Raw genomic sequence first — 20,356 nt, 5'->3', positions numbered from 1 at the left:
GAGAGGGAACACAAGCAGGGGGAGTGGGAGAGGAAGAAGCAGGCTCATAGCGGAGGAGCCTGATGTGGGGCTCCGATCCCATAATGCCGGGATCACGCCCTGAGCCGAAGGCAGACGCTTAACCGCTGTGCCACCCAGGCGCCCCTGATCTTTTCCTTCTTGACCACTAGTGACACTCGTAACTATTTGAGATTTTGATCTTTGTGCTGTGGTTTTGCTTATGCACTTAAATCTCGAGGCCCCAAGAGTAGATTCCATGATAATGGATCTCTGATGAATGCCTGCTGGGTGTCTGGCACTGTGCTTCTCCAGAAGGAATGCAATATTGTCTTTACAAGAGGGGAAAATGGACGCTATGATAGATTGAGACTTCTTCAGAGTGGTGTGATTACATGTACTGGAACTGAATTTCCGAACCTAGGCCTGTTCTTATTCCAGAGTCTGTGTTCTCAACCATTCTGGGCTGTCGCCTTGCTAGTGAGCGCAGTTAGAACACGTTAGAGATGGCGTGCTAAGGTTTCATATGGCTGGAGGGGTTCTGAGGTTGAGCGTTAGACACTGGGTCATAGACGCAGTCATGGACACTAACGAACAAACAAGGAGAGAGACCTTCTGAGGGTCAGTCTGATCTGCTGAACAGACGTCATTGTAGAGTGTCATACCCTTTTTAGGATGGACTTTCACAAAATTGGCATTTGATTAGAGAGAGTATCCACACAGGAGTGTCCGACTCTTGATTTTGGCTCAGGTCATGATTTCAGGGTCATGAGATTGAGCCCTGCGTTGGCTCGACTGGGCGTGGAACCTGCTTAAGATTCTCTCTCTCCCTCTCTGCTCCCTCCCCCACCTCACTTGCATACTCTGTCTTCCAAAAAATAAATAAATAAATAACAACTCACACAATTCAAAACACACAAATATCCAGAGTTGAAAGAAAAGTCTTTTCTTGCCTACATTCCACTCCTTCGATGTTAACAATTTGATAGTTATACTTGTATGTATATTTTTTGCTTTGCTTATATAAGCATGTCTAAATGTAAATGCACATAGGGGTGTGTGTGTGTAAATATCGTGTTTTGTATTTCCCTTAATAGTTTTCTAGTACTGATGGTATGTGGTACGATTACAGAGTCAGAAATGCGTAGTCATTTAATTAAATATTTAAAATAAATCTGTATTAAGTAGTTTCCTTCCTTGGTAATTATGAAGGTAGGGTGGTGTCATGAAAAGTTCTTGGGTTTTAGATTTTTTTTTTATTTGAGAGAGAGCGCTTGCACGGGAGCGCATGAGGGAGAGGGAGGGGCAGAAGGAGAGGGAGAAGCAGGCTCCCTGCTGAATAGGGAGCCTGAGATGGGGCTCAATCCAGAACCCCAGAATCATGACCTGGGCTGTAGGCAGACACTTAACTAGCTGAGCCACCCAGGTGTCCCAGGTTCTTGGATTTTAGAGTGAGAAACATACTCAAATCTCTTCTCCATGTTTATTGACAGTGTGATCTTGAGTAAGATCCTGTCCTTTCTGAAGTTCAGTTTCTTCACTTGCTTTACAAAAGTTTCCCTTTTACTTTTGCCACTTTAAAGGGAAATTATTTACTCATTCATGAAACATTGACTTTTTAACAATTTTTAATCTTTTTTTCTACACTGTTTTTTCAATGTGATTTATTTTTTACAGTCATAAGGTAAAAATTTACAAGTGCTGTTGGTATGCAGTGAAAAGTAAATCCTTCTTTCATTGCTGTCCCACCTACCTACCCAGGATTCTCGCCAGAAGCAACCAATTCCTGTTACCAGTTACGTGTTTCTGTGCTCTTCCAACATATGTTCAATATGTGCACTGATGCTAATTATCTTTTCCTGTAAGACAAAGACAGCTTTACTATATATGAAAACTTAAGGACTGTTATTCTTTAGATATTTTTTCTGATTACTTCCCCTGTTATTTTTCAAGTCGGCCACAGGTGTGTATTTAGCAGCTTTACCAACGCCGGGCGGCATTCAGATTGCTGGGAAGACTCCTAATGACGGCTCCTATGAACAGCATATTTCGCATATGCAAAAGAAGATAAATGACACAATTGCTAAGAATAAAGAATTATATGAAATCAATCCTCCGGTAAGTAGCATAAATCTACATTGTGAATATGTAAGTTATTGTCTAGGGGTTAGTTTATTTTGGGGTTATCTTATTTTGGACATAAAATATCTTTTTTTCACTGTTGAGATTTGCTCTCCTCATTACTCGTTCTTTTCATTCCCTTTACAATCATCTCAAATGTCTCCTTCTAGGGAGCCAACTCTGACTACCTTATTTGAAAATTGTATTCTCCCATCAATTTTTGATAATCCCTGTCCCTCTTCTGTGTTTCATTCCTTTTTATTTCTCTTATCTCTGTGTGTGTGTGTGTGTGTGTGTGTGTGTGTAAACACATATATGTTTTTGATTTTTGTAATTGCTTGTTACTCCTAGTAGAATGAAGCTCCATTTGGGCTGTATTCCTGAGGCCCGGAACAGTTCTTCCTGGTAGTAGCTTCTTGATAAATATTGCTGAATGATTAAATAAATGGTTTAAATGTTCGTTTTTAGTAAAAAGAAAGTTTGCTTATCTGTATGATTAAAATGTGAAAGAATACGCCATTTTTCCATTTTAGCTTCTTTCTTGGGATTTTCCTTGCAGTAACTTCCATAGTCAGTCTTTGATACCAAGTTTGTAGTAGGTCTCACAGTGACTTCTACTCTGAGGGCACATTATAGCCAGAGTCTGAATTGATGGAAAGAAGTGTTGGAGTTGAATGAATCTATTTGTTTTTTATGAGTCTCTGATAATGAAATATTTCTATAAAAAGAAAGTGTTTGGATAACATTACTGTTGTTATTATTTGATTTTACACACACTGTCGAATTTTGGTTGCTCCTCTGGGACAGGGCATCTGCATTCTAGCTTCAGGCATACAGCTTTCTAGCAGAGTTAAGCTGAGAGGAATTTTAAGGATAGGACAGAGCTATACTGTTAAGTGTGGTAGACAGTGGTCACATATGGCTGTAGAGCACTTGACATGTATCTGGTCTGAATTGAGAGGTGCTATCAGTATAAAATACACACTGGATTTTGAAGACTTAGAATGAAAAAGAATGCAAATTATCTCGAGTATTTTTTTTAATTAATTGCATATTGAAAATGTAATCTTTTGGATATAGTGAATTAAAATATTTTATTAAAACTGATTTTGTTTCTTTTTGATTTTATTATGAGGTGTGCTTTATATTTCTGTTGAGCGATGCTGATATAGAGCTTCTTCAGATTCACTAAGAAAGGTGGTGTGTTTATGTATTAATGCTTAAATAGCCGTTGTAAAAGCTTTCTACACAACGCTACTGACTGTTTATTTGCAGTACATTATTTTTGGTTTATAATTACGTTTTGGTATTTGAACATTTACAAATAGTGTTTATGCCTGTTGGGGAGAATGATTCGCAAAGCTTGATGTTAAGGCTCCATGATATAAGATGAACTCTTTTGCTTACCAGTATTTATCAACTATGTTATGTATTTCCATGCTGACCTCCCACAGGAAGAATTGACCCCCTCCTCCATTATGTTCCTATTGTTTCTGTATGTGCTTCTGTCATAGGGCCTGTTCCTTGTTATTGCACTTAGCTTTTAATGTCTGTCTGTCTTTAATATGAGCCTTTTAAAGTTAGACATATTTACAGAATGTGAATTAAATTACTTCATCTATTCAATAAATATTTATTGAGCTTCTGTTTTAATAGTACATTTTAGAGGAAGGAATAAATCTGTTATGATTCTTAAAATTTCAGCATATCTGGATTTCACGTGTTGAATACGACTGTATTTCCACAGAAAGACTAATCAATTTACGAATTTTCTAATATGTCTCATTTCAGATACTAAGTGCATTATATCTTTCAGCATAACATCTCAGAATTTGTGACAAAGTCAGTGTAGTAGGCCACTGCTCATATTACAATTCTTCTTTTCTGTTTCTAAAACAATGTATGCCCACCCTGAAAATGTGGATCAGTGTGTTTCTTCTCTTAGGAAGGTACCTCCGGCTGAAGTGAATGTACTTGTTTGATTTTTTTCTCAACACTGAAAAATCTTTCTAATGCAGAGATGTAGTACCGCTTAAGTGGAGATGATTCAATCAGCCAAAGGTATCAAAAGGTACTAAACTTTTAGAATAACAGTGTCAGTGGTGAAAGTTCGTTATAAATCGAAGATATATTAAATACCAGATAGTTGCTTTCATTAGGTCCGTAATATAATGAACAGAAGCATAACCAAATCTTAAACTATTAAAAAGTTGTAGAAAGAAGGGTGTTATCTAGCGGGAATAACATTGCATTCAGAGGCAAAAGAATTGAACTGGGTAGGTTCGTCACTTAAATTAGTTTTCAAGCCCAGGCAAACTGCTTTACCTCTGAACTGTAGCTCTTTTTCATTTTGTAGTCATTATAATAGGCACCCTGTCAGAATTATACAGGGCAAGTTAATTTGGGGTAAAAATAAGAGAAATGAATGTGACATTACTTTATAGATAGCTATTATGAAATTGTGGTAGTCTTCTGTAAGGTATGCACTAGCAATGAACATTTAAAGCTGCATTTTTGAAAAAGATTTTCTTATATTCCTTGTTTTTTAAAAACGTAGCTCTGTTATGCCAACAATAGGTTATGCTTTTTATTTGTGCTCACATATTCACATTCTGATAGTCCTTGTAGCCAGCAGATATTTAGAATCTCTGGTTAGCTCTGATCTTTGGCTATGTAGTAGGTAAAAGCTTGCAAACCCGTATAGGGTTGCATCATACACTGACCTCAAAAAGATCATTGTTGTAGCTACCAAAGTCTATTTAGCTTAGTAAGTTGCACAGCAAATACCTGCATAATATATGCATTATGTATACATGTACACATTTATCATATTCCTCATTTTATTATGCGGAGCTTTGAAAAATTACCAGTGGATAAGAAAAGATATAAAAGGTTAGAATCCTTTTCAGAGACTACATTTTTAATTATTTCTGGGCTGTTCAGTGTTTTAAATGCTGAATAGAAAATACTTCTGAGCTGGAAGGACTGCCAATTCCCTACTCGTGGTGGCTTCTCTGTACACTAGATGTCAGTATTGCCTTGCTATCTGTGACAGTCCTGTCTGTATGTTTATGGATTAGTGTATCAAGGCTGCTTTTAATGATAGAAGGAAATATTCATGTACTCTCTAAAAGGCTAATTAGTTATAAAAGGTATAATTAAATACAGGCTGTGAATATATTTTACAGACTTTTGTCTCTACACATAATTATTAATATAAAAATTTCAAACCAAACTCAAGTGTACAAGTGTCGAATCATGTTGTATATCTGAAATTAATATAATGTTATATGTTCATTATACTTCAGTAAAAAGAAAAAGAGACTGCAGTTTACAAAATAACCCCAAAACTGACAAAGACAGTCTTATATGATATAAAGCAATTGTATTTCTTTTAGGATACATCTGAAGAGATTATAGGATCACCCATCCCAGAACCTAGACAACGCTCAAGACTTCTAAGATCTCAATCAGAAAGCTCTGATGAAGTTACAGAATTGGACCTTTCACATGGGAAAAAAGATGCTTTTGTTTTGGAGGTATTACTGCATTAGATTAATTTCTTAAAGTTTTTGGAAGATAAGATATACATTATTACAGTCAGATCCTAAATTGATGTGATGTGATTTTGTATTATTACAATTGCTATAAATATATAAAAAACTTATTGTAGAAATTACAACAAATTTGAAAATATTAGAAGTTGGTAATGTATTTTTTGATCAATACCAGGTACAATAATGCAGGTGGTTCTGGAAAAATTAATGTATGGGTTGAAATAAAATTAAAATAATGCTAAACTAAAAAATAATGCTAAATTCTTAGAGCTATTTTTGTAGACCTGAATGAATTTAAATTAAAATGCCATTCTTTAACTTACTATATGTACTTGCTTCGTGTGTTACAACATATTAGTAAAATTGTATTCTTTTACATGTGGTATAATAGCACTACGAAATCTGAGTGTAGTGTTTTCTTACTGAATTCAGAAGGTATAGTTGAACTTCCGTTATAAAAATACACTCAGAGCTTTCCTGGAGAATATATGTGGCATGGAAGATGTATGGAGCCTCCTACCTCACGAATCTGCTCCCTCTGCCCTGCCCTGTAAATAGCTTTGATGGAGATAGATGATCTTCCTTTGGTATTAAGGAAAGGAAAACAAATGAGGATACTCAGAAATGTTCTGGTAAGGTTCCAGTTGAGAGAAAAAATCAGATGCCTTTATTTTAGTAAAGCAGGAAGCTCATGGTAGAATTGTATTGGGATGGGATTAGAAGTTTGAAGAATCTAGAACAGTGCCCATGAACGTGATCAGGATGTCAGCCATGGGAGATACACAAGACTTAACTGAGGTGAGAGTGTTAATTTGTAGAAAACTCAAACTGTATGGATGTGTGCCTGTTTCTCATATTTTTCTACAGTCTGAGAATGAAAAAAAAATGGAGGTTGCTAAAAGAATTTGTCAGACTGAGGAGGTAAAAGGTTCTAGGGTACTATTTGGGGTAGTGCTACTCAGAGGGTGCTGTGACTACCTATAGCATCAGCACCATCTGGAATCTTGTAAGAAATGCAAATTCTGGAGCCCTTACTTCAAACATAGTAAATGAAAATTTCAGGGTAGGGCCCAGGAATCTGTTTAACAAACTCTCCAGTGATTCTAGAGCATTTTTGATCTTTACGGTCCTGGATCCTGGCTAAGTAGAGAATGAAGGTGCTTCTGATCTGTGCAGAAGGCTGAGAGCAAGGTGCAGATTCAGTAAGAGAAAGAGCAGACAGACAGGGTTTGTAGTTGGATCTGGGTGTGGAATGTTTTTGGGAATAGTGGGTTGAGGTATGGCTGTGACTGTGGGTAGCTAAAGTAAAGTTAAAAATGGTTCTTAAAATCTCAAGGGTAATATGAAGGGGCGCTTGAAGTGCATGAGAGTCCATCAGACTCCCAATGTACAGATGAATGTCAGTATATGTCTATATACTATATATATTGGATAGTTTCACTATTAATTATTCATAATGGAATATTGTGATATAAGAAAAAGAGAATTTGGATTTATTTTTTTAGATGTGCCTTTAAATTTACCCCTATGTAATCCAGTTTTAAAGCAGTTTTATAGTTAAGTCAAAGGATCTTGGTTTTTTTTTTTTAATTACACTTTATTATACAAGGAAAGATAATAATTGCTTATGGTATCTTTGTTAAGCCTTTTGAAACATGTCCTCATAGAGGCTTGAGAAAAGGCTCTCTCTTTTTTTTTTAAACTGAATATACTTTATAATGTGAAATATTTACTTAGAAGTATTTATAATAATTGTGGAGAAATTTATAGATATTAGAACTTTTTTCAAGTTTTATATGTTAATGTAGGGGAAAATGGCTCTGCTTTTTCTTGACTCTTATGTTTTCTATTTAGTAAATAATAATAACAATGATGTTTTTAAAATTTGAAATTACCATACATTTAGTACTTACATAGTAGTTCTAATCTTTTTATTTTCAGATTGATGACACAGATGCTATGGAAGATGTACATTCTCTGCTTACTGATGTTCCTCCTCCTTCAGGTGAACAGAAAAACCTTACTTTTGAGATGAGACTAGTTTTATATATCAATATTTTAGGTCATAAATTATTATAGTACTAACTTTATTTTAAAGGCTTTATTAGTGCCACATCCTGTCATGTACTTTGCTGCTCCAAGGCTAAAAACTATAGTTTAAAAATATTTATGTTAGAACTTAGGTGAACTGAGGGGGTGCCTGGCTGTCTCAGTCAGTAGAGCATGTGACTCTTGATCTTGGGATTGTAATTTCAAGCCCCATGTTAGGTGTAGAGATCACTGAAAACTAAAATCTTAAAATACAAACAAAAAAAAGTGTAGGTGAACTAGATTTTTTTTTTTTTTAAAGATTTATTTATTTGAGAGAGCTCACCTGCATGAGCAGGGAGAGAGGCAGAGGGAAAGGGAGAGGGTCTCAAGCAGACTCGATCTCAGAACCCTGAGATCATGACCAAAGCTGAAATCAAGAGTCAGTTGCTTAACTGACTTGAGCCACCCAGGTGCTCCTAGATGAAGTGATTTTTAATCCCTTTATGTTCATACATTAAAAAAAGAAACCAAACTGGTAATTTATTAAGATGGTCTAAAGTTTAGTGATGGTATAGTGTTTTAGAAAAAAGAATAAATGGATCTTATAGTTAGAATTCCATGTAATAAGTGAAAAATGTTATTCTTTAGCATGAAAATAGATGAAATATTATAGTTTAACTGTGATTTATTTTGACAGGCTTTTATAGTTGTAATACAGAAATTATGCCTGGTATAAATAACTGGACATCTGAAATACAGGTAAACCTTTCATAATTTTAAGCAAATACAATGTATGTGATTTTAGCAAGTTCCTTCTTAATATATTTTCCCTTTGACCACCTTATTACAACTAAAATTTTAGTCTTTTTCATACCACATTTTTTATTATTACTCATTATTTGGCAGTTTTATCAACTGTTACAGTATTTAGTTAAAAATAATGAAATGACATGCTATTATATCTCCCCATATTTAGATGTTCACATCAGTAAGAGTAATCCGATTAAGCAGCCTTAACCTGACTAATCAAGCCCTTAATAAGAACTTTAATGATCTCTGTGAAAATTTGCTCAAGGTAGGAACCTTTTGACTAACTATATTTTAGTTTAAACTCCTAAGAATTATGAAATTAAAAAAGAAAAGTGTGTATATTATCTGGAATATTTTACACAGTTGTGGGCTGAATGATTTTTATTTGCATATTATATTAATCTTAACTCATCTGGTAAAATGCTAAAGCTGTCCTCTCCATATCATATGCCACACTATTAAAGAAATATATTTTAAGTTATTTCATAATTTTAAGCTTCATTGAAATCTATTGCATATGTGTATAATTAAAAAAAGTTTTTCTTATATTCTCATGACTTATTGATAAATATGCTTAAATCTTATTGTCTGCTTAAATATTTAAAATAATGTCAGAATACACGAAATAGAAATCAACCAGCTTTGTTTTACTTTTAACTTTTCTTTTGCCATGATATAATGTGCAGTGAAAAAATCAGTTTAAAAATTTTTTTTAATTAGAAGAAGTGATATTACTAATATTTTCTGTTATGTAGAGCCTGTATTTTAAACTGCGGTCTATGATCCCTTGCTGCCTTTGCCATGTAAATTTTACAGTATCTCTGCCTGAAGATGAATTAATACAGGTAATTAAGATTCAGTTTATTACTAAAGAAGATTTCTAGCTTTTATCTGATCTGTTTTAATATTATAAATCTGCCATAATTAAATAAATTAAAGGATTTTCCTTCAAAATATTTTTAAACAAACATACTAGAATGAATCAGACCACATGTTTTATTTTTCTGAGCTCTGAATTATTCGAAGGTAGAATCACATTTCTAGCATATATAGAATAGGACGTGTACTTATCTGGGATTTCTTCAGTCCCCGTATTTTAGAGAAGGTACTTGAGCTCTTTCTGGAATAGCGAGGTTTAGGTATATATGTCAGACTCACTTGTAGTCTAAATATCTGAGGGTATCTGTAATTCTGGTTGAGAAGCTTAACCAGCACAAGCAGATGAGCCAGTTAATATAAATTGTTCCATTGTACTGAAGAAGATTTGTGAGAAACGTATTTTGGCAATGATTATTTTGCTAATCATATTGTTTCTGTAATTCTAGGTTACAGTCACAGCAGTTGCAATAACTTTTGACAAAAATCAGGCTTTACAGACCACAAAAACACATGTTGAAAAGTCATTGCAAAGAGGTAAACCTGTGATGAATGGGAGCATAGTTCATGTTTGTCTACCGTTATAGTTCAGTGAAAAAGGTAGATTAAATCAATGACTTGTTTCTTGAAGAAGAGATACTGTTACTTTTCCTGTTTATCTTTATCAAGATAACTTTGTGGATAAGAATGTGGTTGACTTGGTATTTTTCACACATGAATAGGTAGTTGACTGGCATTTATTTACATAGAAAATGCTGCTGTTTTTTAGACTTAGGTTATAGCATATTCTGCAGTAATTTAGAGGTTTCTATCCTAGGGTCTCTAGGGAGGTTCTCAAGGCATCTGAGAACATACTGAGGTAGTGGTAAGCATCATGTATTTTTCTTAGGAAAGGTCCTCAGAGTTGTCCTTTATCCAGTAAAATCTAGGAAGTACCAGTCTTAATATATTACAAAGAAACTCAAATTGTTAAAAACTGCTATGTGTTCTGAAAAAAAGGAGAGGGAAATCATATGCTTTCTAAAATTTAAGGACTTACCAGTTAAATAAAATATTCACGATTAGTCTAAAATTTTTATAGTTGATTACACTCTACATGTAAAGCATTGAATTAATGTCAAATAGAGATGTATTAAACAATTGTGTTCAGATATTTATCATAGAAAATAGCTCATTTAAGTATCATAGAACCAGTATGGTACAAAGAATAGGATAATAATAGTTGCTGTTGAGTTTTTATTTGGAAGGCATTGTGATAAGAGATTTATACTTAGTATTTTTTCAAAGACTCACCATAGTCCTAGCAGGGAAGATAGCATCTCTCAACATTGTGCAGGTGAAGGAAGGATCTCCATGGGAGAAACCAAGAAGAAAATAACCAGAATAAATTGGATTGGAGGAAATATATATTTTATCCCAGATTCTTAATTAAAAAAAATTAATACTAGATCATTACTAAATAACTAGTGTTTTTCTTGCTTCTCAAGCCTCTACAGATAACGAAGAACTTCTGCAGTTTCCACTGGAGCTCTGTTCAGATTCACTTTCTTCTCATCCTTTTCCACCAGCTAAAGGTTGGTTAAGTGAGGGAAATGCAAACACAAATCCTAGTTTCTAGTTCCTTTTACTTCTTCATTATAGGCAGTCTTACTTAATCTTGAGATGAAGATTTATTCTTCATTCCCTCATTGTCTGTTTCTTCATATTCATACAGGGGAGAGAGTAATATTCCTCTTATTTTAATTTCTCAAGTAATCTCATCATAAATTATTAAGGTAATGTTTTATGTGTTGTTTCATTCTTATACTTCAAATGTATTAAAGTTTTATTTTCAGAGATCTGGATTTCCCAAAGTAACTATTCACACATGATATTTATATCTGGTAAGGTTTTTTCCAGCCACAATCAAAATTTTACAAAAAATTTTAGATTTTTATAGACAACAAAATACTGATTTTCTTCAGAAGAAATGTGGAGAGAGGTTTGGGTTGGGGGTAGTACAAGTGAGAAAGGGATGAGCTGTCTTTTGAGTGTCTTGGTTATTACTGAGGAACATTGTTATGTACTTAAAAGATACTGCCATATTTTCAAATGCAAAGTGATAGTCTGTTAACTTAATAGCAATAAGTCTACTTAGATCTGTAGTCTTTGGAGAAAAATGGGAGATGGTATTTTCTATTTCTCTTCTGATTTCAGGGCAATTTTCATTATAAGAATTTTCAGAATTACTATACCTTATTTCATAGCATTACGTATATAATACATGTAGTTTGTGTTTTTTCATAATTTTTTTATTCTGAGAAATGATGCATTTTTTATTTCAAACCAAATTGACTTCTCTAATTTTTGTGTTTTATAATATAAGGGAAATTTTTTTATGATTTGTACTTCTCAGTTTATCTGATACCAAATTAGTTATGATACAGAATAGTTTTATATTCACATTGCATACAAGTCAATAGTCCTCACTAAATCAGTGCAAGGCCTGTTTATGTATGTAAATAGATCTTGTCTCATATTTTGACGATGAAAAGATAAGCTACGTTCAGATTCTGAACTTTCTAACATGGTAATTGTGGTCCTCTTTCTTTTTTATGTAAATTAAAATTCTAAGTCTCCATAGAGAATTCTCCATAGAGAATTTTAGCGTAGTCGAACTCCTTGAAAGAACAGAGAGGAAAAAATCAAGCCCAACGATAATTTGAGTTCAGATTTATAAATTAAATATAGCTTCCAGAACAAAAAGAACTGTGAAGAATCTTCCTTAGAACTGACTAGACAGAATTTTTTTAAAAAACACCTGCTTCAATCAGAAACTTGTATTTAACACAGGGTTAATTCCAAATCACTTTTAGGTATCATTTCCTTTATCCTTACCCTCCAATGGAAGGGGTGGGATGTGGTGGGGAAACCAAAACCACAAATCTACTCAACAACAACAAAAAAGAATTGATCAATTGCTAATCTATAGGTATATATATTTATGGAGATCAGGTCCCTAATAGTTCAGTTTTACCTTGTTAATCATTACTGATTGCTGCAGAAGATTGGATTTAAATTCTGTAAATTTGTCATATCTATATTGATACCTTGCAGTTTCTGCATTAGCTTTCAAAATGTTTTCAGAGGTAATTAGAATTAGTGCTTAGTGGGGTCATTAGTCTATTTTGTACAAATGATACTCTGAACTGAAGAACAGCAAAAGAAGAATTTGAGTAGAATAAGTCCTATCCGAACAGTACTTAAAATATTGCAATTTATTTTGTAGTGTAAAGAGGGGCCATAGAGTAATCAAGTAGCTGACTTCTATTTCTCTTCTCAGTTCCGCTACTGCTGGTGTGAGAACTTGGGCCGATTAACCTCTAATTAGCCAATTAGGCCTCAGTTCCTCATCTGTAAAATGTGAAAAGATTAAGATTCTCTCTACCCTTTAAAAATTCTCTGATTCCTTGTGTTTCTGTGGTTTATGGTTCTTCAATAATTAACACGTTTCTATTATTAAAAACAAATCAAAACCCAATTAATCAAAATCAAAAGCTAGTGTTTAAGTTACATTAAAAATTTCTAAATAGCTTCAAATCTGTTAAACCAGTAACTTTTAAACTCTGCTTCTCCAAACCATGGAGTTTCTTCAGAGGCCCCTCATGGCCTTCTAAAAGACAGGGTGGGAAGGGAGCTGAGGGGAGAGTGGAGGAGTGAGGGGATAGGTCTCTGGACCCCCTACCTCTGAACTAGAGGAGCTTTGAATCGGTATGCTTTTATTTATTGACTTTCTATACATGATTTTGTTGTAAGACAGAGTTTCACAAAAAGTTTGAAAACCACTGAATCAGATCACGCTGCCATCATCATCATTTTCATACCGTTCAACAGTATTCCATCTAATACTAATATATATAAAACTTGTTATACTAAGTACTTAACTGCAAAACCCATGTGCTTTTCCTTGAATATTACATTTTAAAATCGTCAGTAAACACTAAATAGTTTACCTGTACCTTTTTATAAATAGTTGTGTAAATTGTAGTTTATGTTGCATGCTTATTTACTGTCTTTGCTTTCTCAAGTCTTTTCAGGAGGACATGGGCTATACTAAATATACTTGAAAAAGTTATCACAAAGTATTTTGGAGGATTTGCGGATAGGATGGGTTTTGAAAAGTTCTGAAAAATGTAATGGAGTGTAATACATGAATGTAGTAATTGAGCACTGTAATGTGAAAGGTTTTAAATAGAGAATTAGAAATACATGGCAAAAGTTAAGCTTAGCAATTTAGAAGTAACAGGCAAGAGAGGAAGGTAAGAGTGCTAGGAATAAGTGCTCAAAAAATTTCTCTACTTTCTTATATGCAACCGCAAGAGGCTTGAAAGTTAACTACTAATATTGATAAGTAAATAAATATATAGTTTTATAGTTTTGTTAGGTCATTTAGCTAAACTGAGCTTTTTCCTTTTTTTTTTTAAATTCTGAAAACTTTGAATCATTTATTTTTCATGTTCTTATTTCAAACATGGTGATTTATTAAAATTTTTTATTTCTTTTATGTTGACAGAGTAGTTTCAAGAGCTGTGCACAGTATATTTATTAATACTTCCATCTTTTAACTTGTAGATAAACCTTTCTGATAGTTATCTTTTTATGTTACTGAAAATGAGTGAATATTATGTAAAGAAAGATGTTTCGATTACATGTATCCTAATTCACTGTGTAGAGTAAGCCTGGGCCTGAATTGTCCATCCATGTTCAATTTTTTCCTTTCATCTTTTGTTATATTTAAGTTTTGTTTCTCAAGGTAACAAAATGGTTTGATGTATGTCTCAAATGTACAGTTGATTTGGTTACCTTGCTCTAAGTATTTGATTTTTTTTAATTTGAAATATTAAAAGGTGCTGAGCCTGAGTAATGTCTTCCGGGAAATTAATCCTGTGAAGGTCATCAGAATTCTTGATGACTACTACGAGGAACATAGATGATTGGCATCGATGTAAATTACTTCTATGAGGCTGTATTATGAGAAAAAGGGTGGTATAACAAACTTTTTATACCACTCCATGATGTTTTTTCCTCATCATTAATATCTATACTTTAGTTTTCTGAATATTTACTCCTTTACTCTGAAATGCTTTTAAGCGACTTTAAAAATGTTATAAAGGGATAGAACAAATAGGGTAAAAATGGAGAATCTGAGTGACAGTAATCTGGGTGAAAAGTAAAAAAAAAAAAAAAGATTTGTTCTACAGACTGTAGTTGATCTTAAAAATTTTATTCATGTAGTTTTTATAAATGGCTAGCTTATTATTTTTGATACAGTCTAAAGACCTAAATCTCAATATCTTAGATACCATACTGTGGGACTTAAGATCTTAGATAAATGTGTGTGAATCATGTGCCACTATAAATATATCTCAAGTACTTTATAAGTTTAATCTATAATAGGATAATAGTTTTCATTAAAATTCTGAGAGTTTAAACCTTTAAAAAGGTGCAATTAAGACAGTTCAGTTTTTATATACTTTTGGATGAAACTGTATAGAAGAAAAGTTTTTTATACCTACCTTGTTCCTGCTTTCATTTTGCCTTATGCTGGGGTGATAGCGTCTTGTTCAATGGCATAAGCTATAGGCTGGCAGGAGTACTCTTTTCATTAAGCTGCTACCAATTAACGTGACAAGCATAGGTAAAATTCTGGATTTCAGTATAAAAATAAAACCGTCAATGCACTGTACTCCATAATTAGGTATTCACATTTGAAGTTTTTTTATCTTTATTTTTATTGAGGCTTAAAAGGGTTATTTTTTGTTAAGCCAAATTTGATTCTAAAAGGTAGTTTAATTTTTTAAATTTAATGACTTGCCTTACATTTTTTTAAAACTAGTGATTAGAAATACAAACCTATAAAAACTACAAGAGTTAACTTTTATCCTGCCAATGAGTGGTTCTAAATTCCTACAACTATTATACAGTTCTTTGCACTAACTAAAAATATCTTTGTGTATTAACAACTCATTGCATGTCTGCTTTTTCTCTCTTTTTAAAATGTATTTTATCATTATGACCAAATGGTAGCAAAAATAAAAAATGCTGAAGTTCTCCATCTTATTGATGGCCCCAGCAATTAGTGGGAAGTCCTGAAAGGAGAGAGATGCTGAGGGGAAAATAGAAAGTAAACACTAGAAAATGTACGAGAAACTTATCCCAGACATGGGAAGGAAGGAAGGAAAGAGAGAATTGATGGAGAAGTAGGGATAAGGAATCTTCACTTCTTCAAGGCAGCTTGAGTTCAGTGAAATCCAGAGTCTGAGGAAGTAGCAAAGAAAGTTGAATTGGGTTACTAATGAAAATAGGTGTTATTTGGAAGAGATCTGAAGGGTGGGAGGGAGTGGAGAAGTGGATCCCTGGAAGCAGGCAGGAAAACAGAAGATGGGGATTGAAGAAAAGTGGTTTAGGCTTTTGTACACCTTTAGTTGGAAGCTTTAATGACCCAAATAGAGAATCTAATTGTGTTTTGTCATTTGATGTATGTATTGTGACAGTAGTTGAGTATTTTCCTTTAGTGAACTATCCAAATTGAAGCTATTTATGTTTTTCTCTATGCTTTAATAATTTTTTGCCATAATATGGCAATTTCATTATCATCCACCAATATTTGAATACCATTATGGGCAAGGTTTATGCAGAGTGTTTATATACATAATTTGTTTAGCTCTGTCATTAAGCCAGATTTTATAGTTACAGGACAGAGCTAATCAGTTCATAATAGATTGATGGAAATGCCGAAAGAGACATAAAACCAAATTTTGATCATAATAACTTAGAGAATGTTTAGGGACCTGGGTGCTTCAGTCGGTTAAGCATCTGACTCTTGGTTTTGGCTCAGGTCATGATCTCAGGGTCCTGGGATCAAGCCCCATATTGGGCTCCACGCTCAGTGAGGAGGAGTCTGCTTGAGATTCTTTCCCTCTCCCTCCCCCTTTCCCCCCATGTGCACTCTCTCTCAAATAAATAAATAAAATCCTTTTAGAAAGTTTAAAATAAAAAACCCAAGAATGTTTATTTTTTTAAAGATTTTATTAGAGAGTGTGAATGGGGGGAGGGGCACAGGGAGAAGCAGACTCCCCAGTGAGTAGGGAGCCAGACGTGGGGCTTGATCCCAATACCCCGGGATCAAGACCTAAGCCGAAGGCAGATGATTAACCCACTGAGCCACCCAGGCACCCCTGTTTATTTTTTTAAAAAAACATTTTATTTTACTTTATTTTTTTAAAAGATTTTATTTATTTATTTGAGATAGAAAAAGCTAGAGAGAGCACAAGCAGGGGACAGAGGGAGAGAGAAGAGCAGGGGGCAGAGGGAGCAGACTCCCCCGTAAGCAGGGAGCCCGGCTCGGGGCTGGATCCCAGGACCCCTGAGATCACAACCCGAGCAGAAGGCAGGTGCTTACCCGACCAAGCCACCCCCACCCAAGTGCCCCCCGCCAAGAATGTTTAAGTAGCTGAATAAAGCATACACTTTTAAAGACTTCAGATTGCATATATTTTCTCTTAAGTAGGCTCTGTGCGTATTGTGGGGCTTGAACTCACAACCCCGAGATTAAGAGTTGTATGTTGTAGCCGCTGAGCCAGCCAAGCACCCCAGATTGCATATATTTTAATCTGCCAGAGAATCTTCAGAAGTTTCAGGAACTTTTTTTAGTTTTAGTAATTTTCTTAAGATGCTCAGAGAAGATTATATCAGATATATTTTAATTATTCAGAGCAAAGATGATCTGTAAATTCTAATGATAAAAGTGAACAAGTTGTCAGAGGAGTTAGTGATCAGTGTAGAGCTTTATCATAGCCAGCTGGTACCTTTGTCATTGGTTATGACTATTTAGGAGAATGGAGAAGTCTCAAACTTCAGAAGCACTGGAGCATGTATAATTGAGGAAGAATCCTTACCACATTGTTTTCTGTTGGTCATCAGTATGCTTATTTCCACTCAACTGTTTTTAACTTAGGTTAGTCCCCCCTCCCCACTGATAGGGCTTGTTAAAAGTTGTTAGCGTGTACTAAGAGAATAATAAAATCTTACGTTCTGTTCGCCTTGCTGACTTTCTAGGGTTGCTCATTTGTGGATAACAGGGTTATCACTTACTGGTGACTTTTTAATGAAGCAAAATAATAATTTTCTTATATCCAATGGGGAGGAAATTGTAAGAGAAGTGGGCTGCCGTGTGGCTAGATTGAGACTTTGTTTCTGCAGCAAGAACGGGCGGAGCCGAACATTAGAAGTGTTCGTCTCAAACTCCTCTACATAGATGTGGTTGACAATGGGCATTAGCTCCTCAGCAAAGCCCAACAGATTTTAATAAGATTTCTAATCCTGAATATGAAATATGCTGTCTTTTTTTTAAAGTATTGACTTAGAGATTGCATATGGGTTTATTTCTTTTTCACCATAATTACTAGTTTACCAATGAGCCAGACAGCTAATACCTGCAGTACCTTCTCTTTTGAGAAGCCTGTTTTCTTGGAAGCCAAACTAATTGGAAGAGCAGAGTGACTGAGAATCTGAAGTCATTAGATACCTGAAGTGTTCAGACGTTTGAGGTGCCGACGTTCATCTATTCCCAGGACCATCTCATCTTGGGCCTTTTCTCTGAGAGAAAAATTAAGATCCTATCAAACATGTTGGATGAACCTGCTCTCCTTAAGTGAGATAAAAAATTGTCTATTTTATTTTAACCTTTCCCTTAATATCTACAATTTAAAAACTTTTTTTCCAGATTTTAATTCAAATACATTCATATGTTGAGGCAGGGAAAAAGACATTTTCCCTTGCTTCCCCCTGCCCCTTCTCCACCTTTACATTTGTAAAATTTTTTGGAAAAAGTAATTAATGTACATGGTGAAAAATTCAGCTCTTACCAAAAAATCATATAGTCCAAAATCAAGTTTCCTTCTCCATTCATTTCCCTTTCCAAGAGGCAACTACCCTTAACCAGCTTTATTGTCTGTCTTTGCAAGCGTATTCTTTTTTTTAAATTTTTTTAAAAACCAAGTATTTTACAGATCATTGTGTACCTTTATATTATTTTTTCACTTGGTATTTAATTTTTTTTTTTTTAAGATTTTTTAATTTATTTATTCGACTGAGATAGAGACAGCCAGCGAGAGAGGGAACACAAGCAGGGGGAGTGGGAGAGGAAGAAGCAGGCTCATAGAGGAAGAGCCTGATGTGGGGCTCGATCCCATAACACCGGGATCACGCCCTGAGCCGAAGGCAGACGCTCAACCGCTGTGCCACCCAGGCGCCCCTCACTTGGTATTTAGAGATTAGAACAGGTGCTTTCTACATGTTTAAACTCTATTTGTGGACATTTATCATTAAATTATATACAGTTGCTACTGGGGAGTTTCATATTACCCAGATAATACTGAAATATAGAAGATAATTTCATTTTAGTAATTTTCACTTTTTTTTTTTTTTTAGCTTTTGCCTCCTGTTCCCTCATTTTAAAAACTTGCACAGAGGGGCGCCAGGGTGGCACAGTGGTTAAGCGTCTGCCTTCAGCTCAGGGTGTGATCCCGGCGTTGTGGGATCGAGCCCCACATCAGGCTCCTCTGCTATGAGCCTGCTTCTTCCTCTCCCACTCCCCCTGCTTGTGTTCCCTTTCTCGCTGGCTGTCTCTATCTCTGTTGAATAAATAAATAAAATCTTTAAAAAAAAAGAAACAACTTGCACAGAATCCTAATGCTGGTTATATTTTCTGTAAGTCTGTACTCTCCAAGTCTGTACTGCATAGGACATAGGAGAGCCCTGGGCCTCTCCTGGCATATGTAAGCTTGGGGTAGGCATTTGCTGTCCCAGCTTCTGCAGTATAGCCTTTTTCAGTGCTGAATTAGCTGTCCCTAGAGATGGGGTAAGCTTCTGAATGTGAGTTCTGTTTTGGTCTCCTTCCTGTCGGTTCCATCTCCTTCTGGGCTTCCAAAGCTCCTCAGGATCCTGGATCAGGGAGGCTGTTTTCTTGCCTAGATCTTCAGTCTGAGGGCATGATGCTCAGGGCACATCCACAGCATGGTACCCTCACAGTCATTTTATGGACCGTACCTAGTGATCCCTTTTATTCAATGGCTCTGTATTACAAGAGGAATGTCAGTCACTATACACTTTCCAGTATTAGCTCGTGGTTACTTGCTTTATAAAAATGGGAAGAGGAAGGAGTATGAGAGATACTCCCATTGCTCCCAATTAGCAGAAACCTGTACAAATCTTATTTTTAAAAGGTATAACTTTTATTAATTTAAGATCACCAAAAGATTAACATATTAAGCAGAGATAAAAATATGTATTTACTTAATTTATAAATTTTTCAAAAAACTGGATGGCTGAAATTATTCTCAGTGTTTTTTATGAGTTTTTTTTAACTTGGCAACGCTATTCTTTCAGTTATAAAATTCTTTGAAACAAAAATTCCAGTATGCTAATGTAGGTAGAGTCTGAACTTTAGAAATAGATTATGAAGTTTTTTTATAGGGTTGTTTAAATTTGTATACTACTTTAAATAGCAATAATAAAAATACAAAATACTAAGGAAAATTCTGGATGCTCCTTTTATAAATTACTGAAAAGGGAGTGATTCCAGTTTGGGATCTAGCTCTATCTGCAGAGAGCACCCACTTTTTAGTTCTATGACGTCTGGATGCCACCAGAGGGAGCTGTTGATAGCGTAGTCCTTGAATGAAGGGGGGTTGGCGAGGGAGAGGGTTATGGCTAGTAAGCAAGCAGGTGGTGTTTATCTGTGAGACGTAGGTCATTGCCTGATCTGTAATTTTTTAATCTTACTGGCTCTTTCCCCCACCCCCCACCCCACACAAACATTTCCCTTCCATGTTTCATTTCAGATTTTCTTCCTAATACACTGATGCTTTTCTCTGCTGTTTTCTCACCCTGCTTTCATCCTACTAACATTTGTTACTATGTTT

The 20,356-nt window shown here is 34.8% G+C and overlaps 1 protein-coding gene across 4 annotated transcripts in view; it reads left to right on the top strand.

Moving 5' to 3' along the window:
* Positions 1–20,356, top strand: part of C2CD5 (C2 calcium dependent domain containing 5) — a 94,138-nt gene that overhangs the window by 65,935 nt on the left and 7,847 nt on the right. For all 4 annotated transcript variants that reach the window (XM_011219793.3, XM_011219791.3, XM_011219792.3 and 1 more), the window contains exons 15-22: positions 1,951–2,115; positions 5,517–5,657; positions 7,617–7,680; positions 8,404–8,465; positions 8,683–8,781; positions 9,272–9,361; positions 9,842–9,929; positions 10,880–10,966. In XM_011219793.3, coding sequence (XP_011218095.1) covers positions 1,951–2,115; positions 5,517–5,657; positions 7,617–7,680; positions 8,404–8,465; positions 8,683–8,781; positions 9,272–9,361; positions 9,842–9,929; positions 10,880–10,966 — 796 coding nt within the window. The remainder of the gene's footprint in view (positions 1–1,950; positions 2,116–5,516; positions 5,658–7,616; positions 7,681–8,403; positions 8,466–8,682; positions 8,782–9,271; positions 9,362–9,841; positions 9,930–10,879; positions 10,967–20,356) is intronic.

The sequence above is a fragment of the Ailuropoda melanoleuca genome, chromosome 16, assembly GCF_002007445.2.
Source record: "Ailuropoda melanoleuca isolate Jingjing chromosome 16, ASM200744v2, whole genome shotgun sequence".
Classification (NCBI taxonomy): domain Eukaryota; kingdom Metazoa; phylum Chordata; class Mammalia; order Carnivora; family Ursidae; genus Ailuropoda; species Ailuropoda melanoleuca.
Note: the sequence above shows the minus strand (reverse complement) of the source record. Positions and strands in the feature narration are given on the sequence as shown.